This window comes from Mastigoproctus giganteus, chromosome 1 (assembly GCF_048544385.1).
Source record: "Mastigoproctus giganteus isolate SK-2022 chromosome 1, ASM4854438v1, whole genome shotgun sequence".
Taxonomy (NCBI): Eukaryota; Metazoa; Arthropoda; class Arachnida; order Uropygi; family Thelyphonidae; genus Mastigoproctus; species Mastigoproctus giganteus.
Genome location: NC_143575.1, coordinates 146958196 through 146970193, shown reverse-complemented (window position 1 = coordinate 146970193; position 11998 = coordinate 146958196). Strand labels below are relative to the sequence as shown.

Genomic DNA, 11998 nt, shown 5'->3' with positions numbered 1-11998 from the left:
ATATATATATATATATATATATATATAGCTCATTGTGCTAACATGCCATCTTACTATACACTAAGTTACAAGCATATTTACCTCACACCTTGAATACCACTACACAAACAAAACCCATGAATGTATTACCATGTTTTGAAATGAGTAGTCTTTTCGCTACTCATTTCAGTTTATGGTTGTCCACAAGGCTACATTGCATATTTAGATTTATTATATATGTTGTATGTAAAACTTTAGATACAGAACCTATATACAAGAATCTGTAACCTATATAAAGTTCCCAGACTGGTGCAATAAAAAGAAAGAGTAAAGGAGCCCAAAAAAAAAAAAGTTAACATTGGGGTAGATGCCATTCCTACTCCTTTTTTTATTCAAAATAAATGCTAAAAAATAAATAAATTTAATAAATGCACTCGTTAAATCATTCTAAAAATTTCTGAAAAGAGTCAGCAAAGGTGTCCAAAGAGATGTTTGTTTGTTTTTATGTCCTCAACATCCTGAAATCTTTCCTTTGATACCAGTTTGGGAAGAAATCTGCTGGAATGGTTGATCTGTACAATGCCATGTTACATCAGAAATTTGTGACAATACCCCCTTCCCCATTTTGTAGAATAGGGGAGAGATGTTCTGCAATAACAACCAGCCGATTTTGTCTCAATTTTAGCCCCACAGGGAAATTTGCTTCAATGGCATTTGAAGCACTTGAATGCAGAAGTCATTCTATCATTCCCCTACAAATTCCTTGTGAATCACACTGTCAAAAAACATGATCAGAAGTCGATAGTCTATTCTGGACTTCTGTAAACAAAACATTCAGCTTTGTTGACAATTTTGAAGTCCTGCATACACCCAAGGAAATTAGGACTGTCTTTACAAATCCAGATGAAGTTTTCTTCACTGTTTCTGCTAATTCATTTGTGAGGAACAAGTTTTGCATGCCTCCCTTTTCCATAAATCTTCATGCAGAATGATGATTTGTCTCCTTTATAGACAACTCATAAGCCATCATTCTGAGGGTCAAACAACAATCTCAAATTTCCCAACTCTGTCCTCATCTTGACAGGTTGATAAAACATACACTCCTTGGATCACTGGAAAAATCCTCACATCCATCTTTAAACCACTTCTACCATTCAAGCACACCAGTATGACATGTTTCATCACCATAAACAGTTTAATATTTAGTGTTTCTGATACAGATTTTTGGAGCTTAAAGCAAAATTTGATAATTGTTAGTTGCTCCATTGCTAATTGTGGCACAAATGTTAATGCTACTATGGGAACTTTATTGTCACACCTCATATACACTCCTTACTACTCATACTATAAACAAATTAGTAGGAAACGCATTAAATATACTAAAATAAAATTGGAAGGTGTAAAGTTTGGCAAGAATAGTTTCTAACACAGATCCAGACATTAAAAGAAGCTAAAAATTCAAAGGAAAATTGGACAATCTGATGAGCAATAGTTACATATTAAATGGGATGGTGGGGGATAGGATAGGTAACTGTTTCTACATTCATTCTTTAAAAAATTGATCTGATACAAGATCCAAAATTTTCTCCAATTGGAAGAAAAAAAAAAACCAAAATAAAACAATATAAAAACTAAACTAATCTGAGTTTTAATATTATTTATTTACTTATAGCACTATATATTAATAAGAATAAAGTTTGAAAATGGGGGGAAACTTATAGCTTTCAGAACCAATCCCTGATTGTTATGTGAACATGGCCCCAGGATCCTGAGATGGATATAATCATTCTTCTTTCTTGATGATTCCCTTTTATTTCCGACTCGCCCAAGTAACTCTGAAATTTTTTTTTTTTTTGGCTCTTGCAGCAAAATAATAATTCCTTGCACCATAATAATAATGTACCTGCTATGCTATAGCATAGCATTTCTACTAAGTGCATCTGTTTTTTTTCAGAACTGAATTATAGCAGGATCTGGTGTACTGATCAGCTACACCAGTGCTATCAGTTTTGCCACTAATCTTCATACATAAATTGTGGTGCTTTCTGGAAGTATGAATTAAAAAAAATAATAATAAAAATAAGTTTTTTAGATATATAGGTGTCTGAAAAAACCTACCATTTGCCATATTTTGCAATAGATGCAAGAGGGAACAGTCAGTCCACAATTGGCATGATACATAAATATATTTTTATAAATTATGAAAAACAAGTGATGAAGATACTTGATTGTCTGCTGCACTAGAAACACTAATTACCAGCCTAATGTGTGTTTCTCCTGCAGGAGAAACTGGTGTCAACAAATGATAATGGATATAAAATTCTTGGTGGAAACCCCATTTAGAGATAGTTGTTGTAAATCAACAAAGCTTAAAATAAGTTAAAACACACTTAACTTCTGGAAGCAAAAAGGCTAATTTACATCTGATCCACTGCAACAGCTTCTGCACTTCATCAGCTGTTAAAAAAACCTGCTGTGCCATCACACTTGTTTAAGTTAAGTACCATTAACAGAATAACTGTGGCCTTAGATGGCCAAGATAGTCTGAAGGAACTGGATAGGCAATTTTGGATAATGAGAATAATAGTTTATTATTTATTTATTTTTTTTGTGGCAAATGCAGAAAAAGTTTGCTTCCTTGTATCATTATGCAGTTTTACACTTTCATTCTTATATACTTTAAACAATGTAAAATTAAAAGTACAATAACTTTGATCAAGTTTATTTGGTAATAATGAACAACTAACAATATAAGCTATATAAAAGAATGTGGATTTGCTTCTTATATAAATTTCAATGAGTTTGATTAATAAGCAATAATTTTCCAACTTAATATGGAATGCCTCATTATACATATTTAAATATAATTCAGGCATATTTCCATTTACCAGATATTTGGGAATAGAATGATAGCAAAACATTAATTTACTTCATAGCAAAAACTGATTCATTAATTTGTAAATCAAAGAAACATTCAGAAAGTTAAATTCTTATTCTTCTTGTAGAATAACATACAAAAATATATAGCTTCTGACAAAGTAAATATTAAATTAAAGTAATTAACAGATGAATAAAAAAATCCTCATCCGAATAACATGCTTATTAATATAAAAAAATCCATAAAAACGTGTACTTTGTATATAGTGCTAAATGAGAGCAAAACTTCCAATTTTCCCACAAAATGGGAGGTGATAGTTTTATATTTAGGAACTTAACCCATATATCTCAATAAGGTTATTTGCTTTGGTAATATATGCTTCTTTGGCTTCAGTCTGTGGCATTCCTATGGAGTAAAAGAGGGAGAGGAAAAAAGTACATAATTATTAGTAGCAGCTCGTAGTTCATGTTGTGATTGCAACTTAAGCTTTGAAACTAGTTTTTCAAAAATCATTAACATTACTGTTATCATAGGTAATGCATTTAAATTTAAAACTAAAAATCTATTATAATCACAATTTTGTACTTGTTTTGTCCAATAATTACAGAATTGTCTTTTGTAGTCTTTGTTAAATGTCTTGTGCTTTCACAAGGTATGTTTAACAAAGCATTCACTGTAGTACTGAATAGCAATTAACGAAGCTGTATGGCTCTGAACCAGTATGCGACTCTGCAACAAAAATTATAATAAAAACATTTAAGTTTTTCTCGAATAATCAATATTTTCTTGTAATTATAATTGCAGAGGATGGTTCTTTTCATTCTCCACAAAATGGACATAGATGTAGCAGCTTAGGAAATGCAGCAAATGTACTCCAAAAAAGTAAATACAGCCATGGAAAACAGAGCACAAATAAGGCAAATGTCATTGATATTCTTGCTGCAGTGCAAGGTATTCTTCCAAATAGTAACATTATATGCAGAAACATACAAAGGAGGAGAATCAACTTTAAGGACACAGATCAATCCAGAATCTCATGAAGCAATATGTATACTTGGAGTATTCCCATTAGGAGTACAGTCCAACCTGCAGTACATCCTGGTATTTGGTAGGGAATATCACTCAACATTGAGTGAACATATGAAGGAATTATTTATGGACAGCATTTTTTTGCTATCCTCTTTTTGTCACATTAGCTAGAAAAGATTGAGGCGCTGTTTGTGGATTTTTATAGATAAGGAAAATTAAAACTTACGATACAGATTACGAAAGAAATCTTGCTGGCCATGAACATCCACAGAAACTAACACGTTGAAGATACCACTGAATTTTAAATAAGGTCAATAACTATAATCGGCAAAATATTACAATATCTGTGTGGTATATTCTTACAACAATATGAATTTAAAAAAAAATTCAATAATATATACTAAACTACGTACATTCTCTTCTAATAAATGTGTTCTTAATAAATTTATAAGAACCCCAAATGAAAACATGTAAATTGGTAAGTTGACCGTGTCCCCCTCTGAACAGATCATGTCCAGTTTTCTGGCTAACAGCAATCGGCATTACAACAGCATCGTGTGCACTATGTTGGCATGTATGTAATATAATATTGCTTTGTAACAGATTATAGTAGGGTACAAATATATTTTACTTAATAAGGGGGATCAGAGCTCTCAAAAACGAGTCATTAACTGAAATGTTAAGTGAATGTCAATTTTCTATACACCCCCATGCCATAAGAATGCATTCTTTGACAATAAAATTTTAAATTATAAAAAATAAGTACTGAATTTTAAATAAGTTATTAGTATAGTACAGTATATTGAAAGTAGATTTTTCTATTTTGCATAAACAGCTTGGCTATAAAATAGCATAATAATAAGAGAAGAAACTTCATGGATCATTGGTTTATTTAAAATGAAATTAGCCTCAGAGAATATAACACGACCCAGACTAGAGCTACGAAGCAAAGATCAGACTAGCGAGAGTTCTGTGACTTGGAGAAACGAAGGGGGCGATTCTCCAATGCATCAGTCTCAAAAATGTGCAAATTGTGAAACGTTTGCCTACCTTTCTAAAACAGGAAATGATCTAGTAGTAGTGGTATGTGATGCAAGAAAGCAACTGTATGAGCTTATGCAGTATCAGCCAAAAAAAAAAACCACACCATTCCCTCCAAATGCCTGTCCAGTTCTTCCTTAAATTTATTCAGCCTATCAACTTCCACGACAGATGGAAGTTCTTTCCAGCAATTAACCACCCGCTGGCTAAAGGCAAATTTTCGCACATCTATTCTACACCTGTCCTTTCTTGATTTGAATTTATGCCCCCCCCTAGGTTTGTAATCTGAACAAATTGAACAATCCCATCAGAATTCAGCGTGCTCAACCCATTCAAGGCCTTATACACCTCAATCAGATCACCACGCAGGTGGCTAGTCTCCAGCCACTGCAATTTGCAGAACTTAAGACTCTCTTGGTAAGAGGATCCCTTCATTCTCCTCACCAATCTTGTTGCCCTTCTCTGTACACGCTCAAGCAAATCTACATCCTTCCTAAAATGAGGCCTCCAGACCTGTACACAGTACTCAAGGCACGGGCTGACCATTGCCTTATACAGAGGGACAATCACTTCCTTTTCCCTGCTACCAAAATTCCTATATATCATTGACAAAACCCATGACCTGCCCTAGCAGCATTGCTCAGAAAACTTCTGACTGCACAATTACTCCCAGGTCTTTTTCATTTTCTACCACCTTAAGTGTAGTACCACACAGCTGGCACGTTTCTCTGGGGTTACTTCTACCCATATGCAGTACTTTGCATCTGTCAAGGTTAAACTTCAGTTGCCACTTCTTAGCCCATCGGCCCAAATTATCTAGATCCTGTTGCAGTAGCACACTGCTATTACTGTCATTAACAACCCTGCCAACCTTTGTATCATCTGCAAACTTCGACATTAAGCCTGATATACCTTCATCAATATCATGATAAATATACAAAACAACAGTGGACCCAACACCGAACCCTGTGAGACTCCACTAATAACATTATTCCACAAAGAGCAGCACCCATTGATTACCACCCTCTGTCTTCTCCCACTTAACCATCCTTTTATCCATTGTAGAAACTTACCCTTAATACCATTCTGCTCCAACTTGTACAGTAGCCTTCCATGCGCAACAGTGTCAAAAGCTTTCCTGAAATCCAAATATATGATATCAAAATTATTTTTTTGCATCCAGTTCCTTTGTAACCACATCATAATGTCCTATCAAATTTGTCAGACAAGACTTTCCCTTAACAAACCCATGCTGTGTCTGAATTATTGCTGCAGTCTTGTCTAGATGATCCTGAAATGCATCTTTAACCAGTGACTCCATTATTTTATCTGGAACAGAAGTTAAACTAACTGGTCTGTAATTACTCGTGTCACCCTTCGATCCCCCTTTGTGAATTGGGGATACATCTGCACATCTCCAGTTCGTGGGACCCTCTCCCCTGAGCCCAAGGATGCTCTCATAATTATGGCTAAGGATTTGCTTAGTTGCTTTGCCGGCTCCTTTAATATAACTGGATAGATCCCATCCACCTCAGGTGCTTTTCTTATGTTTAACTTCAACAATTTCTCCTCCACTTTGCTCTCAGTTATTATAAAATCATTAAGTATCCCGCTACAATTTGATAACCTTCTGCCATTTTCAAACCTTAATTCCTCATGTGTAAATGTAGATGCAAAATACTCATTCAGTTTGTTTGCTATCTGAGCAGGATCATCAACAGTCGATCCATCGATGTCAAGTGGACCAATCAGATTCATCCCCTTCCTTTTAGAGTTCATATAAGTAAAGAAATCCTTGCTGTTTTTCTTAGCATCTTTTGCCAAGGATTTCTCGTAATCTGCCTCCACCTGCCTAACCTCCTTTGTGACCTGATTACAGACTAGCTTATATCTGCCATAGGCTTTTGAGTCGCTTAATAATTTATATGCACCCCATACATTTTTCTTCTCTGTTACAAGTCTCATTAGATAACCATTTAGGCCTAAACTTTGAACAATATTTCTTAATAGGTATGAAACTTTTAGTAGCATCCACAATTAATCTAGACAGAGATTAGGTGCCAACTCAGCATTCTGATGGGCATCTGAGAGGTTGAAGTGTAGGGTAAATGCCCTTGAAATTAATGAGGACCCATCAAGCTCTCAGCTACCCAGATCAATGACAGAGCTCACTCCTGTGCATCAGGCAAAACAGAGACAATCTCCAAGGCAGAATGCACTGGTCCCAAAGGAACTAGTTATTTTTGGTAACTATTGTCAGGGAATATACTATGCAAGAAGGATAGGTGGAACAGGACCAGGGTATGTCTGCCAGGGGCAAAAGTTGATGACGTTGTAGAGCAGATATCTTTTAAAAGGCACAAAAGGCGATGTACATGTTGGAACTAATGAAATTAAGAGCAAGATCTGCAGATTTACTCAACAAGTACAGGACAATGTTGAAAAAAAGTAGTGAGTTAGGGTTGAATGTGAAAGTGTCTGCTTCTACAGGGATGGGGTACACTTAAATAGAAACGGTACAAGAATATTTGCTGATGGTATTGAGGCAGTGTTGGGTGGGTTGGAAAACTGCTAGCTTGGAAGGGGATACACTAACTAAAAGGGTTAATAGTGGCCACAGGCAGAGGCAAAAGTGATTCTTGCACTGCTTCTATTAGAATGAGCAGCAGCCTGGAAAGCAAGGTGATGGAAATTTCCAGGACTGCTGGGAGTCAGTGGTACAAGTAAATACATGGGCTGTGCCAGGGTAACTAAGATTAGGAACAGGTGCATGTATACCAATGCTAGGAGTATAGTTAATAAATTTGATGAGCTTGAAGTGATAGTCAAGAAGATATCAAAGACAGATATTGTTGGGATATCAGAGACATGTCACACAGATATAAGCAGTGCAGAATTGGAATTTGGGGAGTACAATGTGTACAGGAAGGGAGGAGGGGTTATGCTGTTAGTTAAGAAACAATCTAAGGAAGTGCATCCAATTGATGCTTGTGGATAATACAGTGTTGAGTCTGTGTTGAGCACTGGGAAAGGAAAAACGAGTAGGTGTGTGTGTTAAAACCTAATGAATCTGATGAGTATATGAGCAGAAAAAGTGGGCCAGTAAATCAGAATGTCTCATAATGGGGGATTTTAACTTTCCAGATACTGACTGGAACTTGTGGGTTGGTCACTTGCACACTAGCAAGACTTGTGGATTTATTGGATGACTGTTTTCTACAGCAACATGTTCGAGAGGCAACCAGAAGGAGTAATATCCTTGATCTGATTATCAGCAGTGATCATTCATGCATCAAGAATTTGCAGATAGAGGAACAACTGGGTGACAGTGATCACAATGTACTGATGTGGGAATTACTTAAAGATGTTACTACGATCAAGGCTAAAGGGAAGGGCTTTTGCTTTCATAAAAGGTTGCTACAGAGGTCTGACAGTTTTTGAATTCTGCACAGTGGGATCAACTGATGTTACCAATGTTGCATTCTAAATGGGAAGGCCTTCAGTGACTTCATTTTGGAGGCTACTAGGCTTTTCATTCCAACTAAGAAATACTGTTCAAGGTTTAGACCTAAATGGATGTCAGATGAATTGAGGCTCATGGCAGAGAAGAATGTATGGGATGCACATAAAGTATTAGGTGACACAGAAGCCTATGGCAGGTATAAATTAGTCTGTAATCAAGTTACAAAGGAGGTTAGGCAGGCAAATTACAAGAAATCTTTGGCAAAGGATGCAATGAAAAACAGCAGAGTTCTTTACTTATGTGAAGTCTAGAAGGAAAGGGATGAATCAGATTGGACCACTTTACGTAGATGGGTTGACTATTGATAATCAAACTCGGGCAGCTGATAAACTGAATGAGTATTTTGCATCTACATTCACACATGAGGAATCATTCAATGATGGGAGTGCCAGAAGTTTAGCAAATGCTAACAGGGAGCTAAGTGATTTTGTTATAACTGAGAGCAAAGTGGAGGAGAAATTGAAGTTAAACATAGAGCAGGAACCTGGGGTGGATACGATCTACGCAGTTATATTAAAGGCAGCAAAGGAAGTAAGCAAACCCTTAGCCATAATTATGAGAGCTTCCTTGGACTGAGGGGAGGTCCCCACAGACTGGAGGTGTTCAAATGTATCACAAAGGGAGTTCCAAAAGGTGACAAGTAACTACAGACTTGTTAGTTTAATTTGTGTTCCGGGGAAAATAAGAGAATCTCTGGTTAGGTTAAAGAAGCACTGCAGGATCATTTAGACAAGACTGCAGTAATAGTTAAGATAAGACATAGCATGCATTTGTTAAAGGGAGGTCTTGTCTGACCAATCTGATTGGATACTATGATGTGGTCACAAAGGAACTGAATGCCAAAAATAATTTTGATATCATATACTTAGATTTCAGGAAAGCTTTTGATACTGTTACAAATGGAAGACTGCTGTACAAATTGGAGAGGTATGGCATTAAGGGTAAGTTGCTACAATGGATAAAGCGATGATTGAGTGGGAGATGACAGAGTGGTAATCAATGGACACTGCTCTTCATGGATAAATATTATTAGTGGAGTTCCCTAGGTTTCAGTGTTGGGCCCATTGTCATTTTGTATATTTATCAATGATATTGATGAAGGTATATCAGGTTTAATGTCCAAGTTTGCAGGGTTGTTAACGATAGTAAAGACAGTATGCTACTCCAATTGGATCTAGATAAGTTGGGAAAATGGGCTGAGAAGTGGCAACTGAAGTTTAACATTGATAAATGCAAAGTACTGCATATGGGTAGCAATAACTGAAGAGAAACATACCAACTCTGTGGTACTACACTAAGGGAAGTGGAAAGTGAAAGACCTGGGGGTAATTGTGCAGTCAAATATGAAGTTCACTGAGCAGTTCAAACAGGCTGTCAGGGCAGATCATGGAGTCTTGTCAATGATATATAGGAATTTTGCTAGCAGGGATGGAGGCAATCCCATTATACAAGGCAATGGTGAGGCCACACCTAGAGTACTGTGTACAGGTCTGGAGGCCTCATTTTAGGAAGGATGTAGAGTTGCTAGAACGAGTACAAAGAAGGGCAACAAGATTTGTGAGGGGAACAAAGGGGTGCTTTTACCAAGAAAGGCTTAAGTTCTGCAAATTGTAGTGCCTGCAGAGTAGGCACCCGAGAAGTGATCTGATTGAGGTGTATAAGGCCTTGAATGGCTTGAGCAAGCTGAATGCTGATGGGATTCTTCCTCTAAGGACCTCATGGGGTACAGTTTCAAATTAAGAAAAGATAGTTGTAGAATAGAACTGTGGAAATTTGCCTTTAGCCAGCAGATAGTTGATTGGTGGAACAGGCTTCCATCTTTTGTGGAAGCTAATAGCCTAAATAAATTTAAGGCTGAGCTGGACAGGCATTTGGAACAAATGGAGGGGTGAAATGGAAGGCTAATGCTAACGTATCATTTTTGACAAAGTTTTTCACCACACATGAAACCAATTTTGGAATGACTATGGGTGATCAAAACAGTCTGCATTTCGTTTCTGCTATGGTAGCTGCAGGTTAATAGCAGAGGTGGTTTTGTGGCAGTTGTGACTGGCCAAAGTGTGCTTTTGTGAAACTTTTGCTATGGGTAGAAGCCATAAACCATCATGACAACTACATTAGAACTTAGATTGTCCACCACTACTTACCATCAGTCTTAACTGTCACACTTAACACCACTATGCATTGTGATATTGGTGCCACATGTCACTCATGTCTTTGTTTACAACTCACTGTATACAGTTTGTTTCATATTTTAATAATTTATTTAGGAAACCCTTTGAAATGACAGAAACAGTAATGTTTGGATTATCACAAACTGAAATAAACAGTCTAAGAAAAGGTGAAAGTTTTATAAATATAGCATCAGTTTATGGAATAGAAAAAAAAAAAAAAAAAAAACAGTAAATGATATAAAGCATGATGCAGACAATTGAAAACCATGTCGAAAATTTAAATCCACTGACAGCAATGTTAAGTCTTAAAACAATGAAGCTTGCTAAAAATTAATTAGATACCGCAATGTTTCAATGGTTTGTTCAAAACTGTAGCGAAGGAATTCCATTGTTGGGACCTATAATAATCAAAAAAGTCATTGAAATCAAAAAACTAGGCAGATCCCTCAAGGCTAGCATCAGATGGTTGGACAAATTTTAAGTTTTGCCATGGTATCCAACAGTTGTTAATAAAGGGTGAGAAGTTAAGTACAGATAGCGTAACAATTCCGGTTTATCCTGAAAAACTACAGAAGGAAATAGCTGATCAAAGTTTGGTTAAAGACCAAAACATAAAACAGACTGGCCTTAAATGGAAGGCACTACCTCAGACGACAGTAATCAATGATTGAACAGATGCAACAGGATATAAAATGCAAAATGACTCATCACTATAATGGTATGTGCTAATGCCAGCAGCAGTCAAATTGCCTTTGGTTGTTAAAAGGAAACCAAAAAAGCTTGGATCATTTAAAAATATTAATTTGCTTTGCCAGTTAAATATTTCTCACAAAACAACACATGGATGAGCCAAGATATTTCATGATTGGTTTCATAAAATATTTGTACCATGTGTAAGATCACATTTGGTATCAGAAGGTTTACCACAATATGCAATGCCACTTTCTACCAGCAAATACATCTCATTCAACTGATGGGCCAAGGCATGATTGAGAGCACGAAATGCTGTTATCACAAAATGCTCATTCAAAAACTTGTTTCGGCAGAAAATAAATTAGATGTGATAGAATTTTGGAAAAACTAAAAGACAATTTTCAATGTTGCTGATATATGGAATGATGTTCCAGTTCAAACAATACAAAGAAGCTAGAATAAGTTGAGGCCAGAAATATATTCAAGTGATACAGAAACCATTCCAAAAGAAACTGAAATTTTTCAGTTATGTTCAAATGTACCTGGATTTAAAAATATTTTGATGGAGGAAGTAAATGCTTGGCCAGATATGGAAGTCTGATGCAAAATTTTAGATGACAAAAAGCGTAAAGTGTATTCGTGTTTAGCAGCACTGGAGGTTTCCAACTCTGTTGCTTTTAT

General features: G+C 36.1%; 1 protein-coding gene across 1 annotated transcript in view; it reads right to left on the bottom strand.

Annotated features, from left to right (window-relative positions):
* Positions 1–3046: 3046 nt before the first annotated feature.
* Positions 3047–11998, bottom strand: part of Acbp1 (Acyl-CoA binding protein 1) — a 72161-nt gene continuing 63209 nt past the window's right edge. The window contains exon 4 of the mRNA XM_090382630.1: positions 3047–3262. Coding sequence (XP_090238756.1) covers positions 3183–3262 — 80 coding nt within the window. The 3' untranslated portion in view covers positions 3047–3182. The remainder of the gene's footprint in view (positions 3263–11998) is intronic.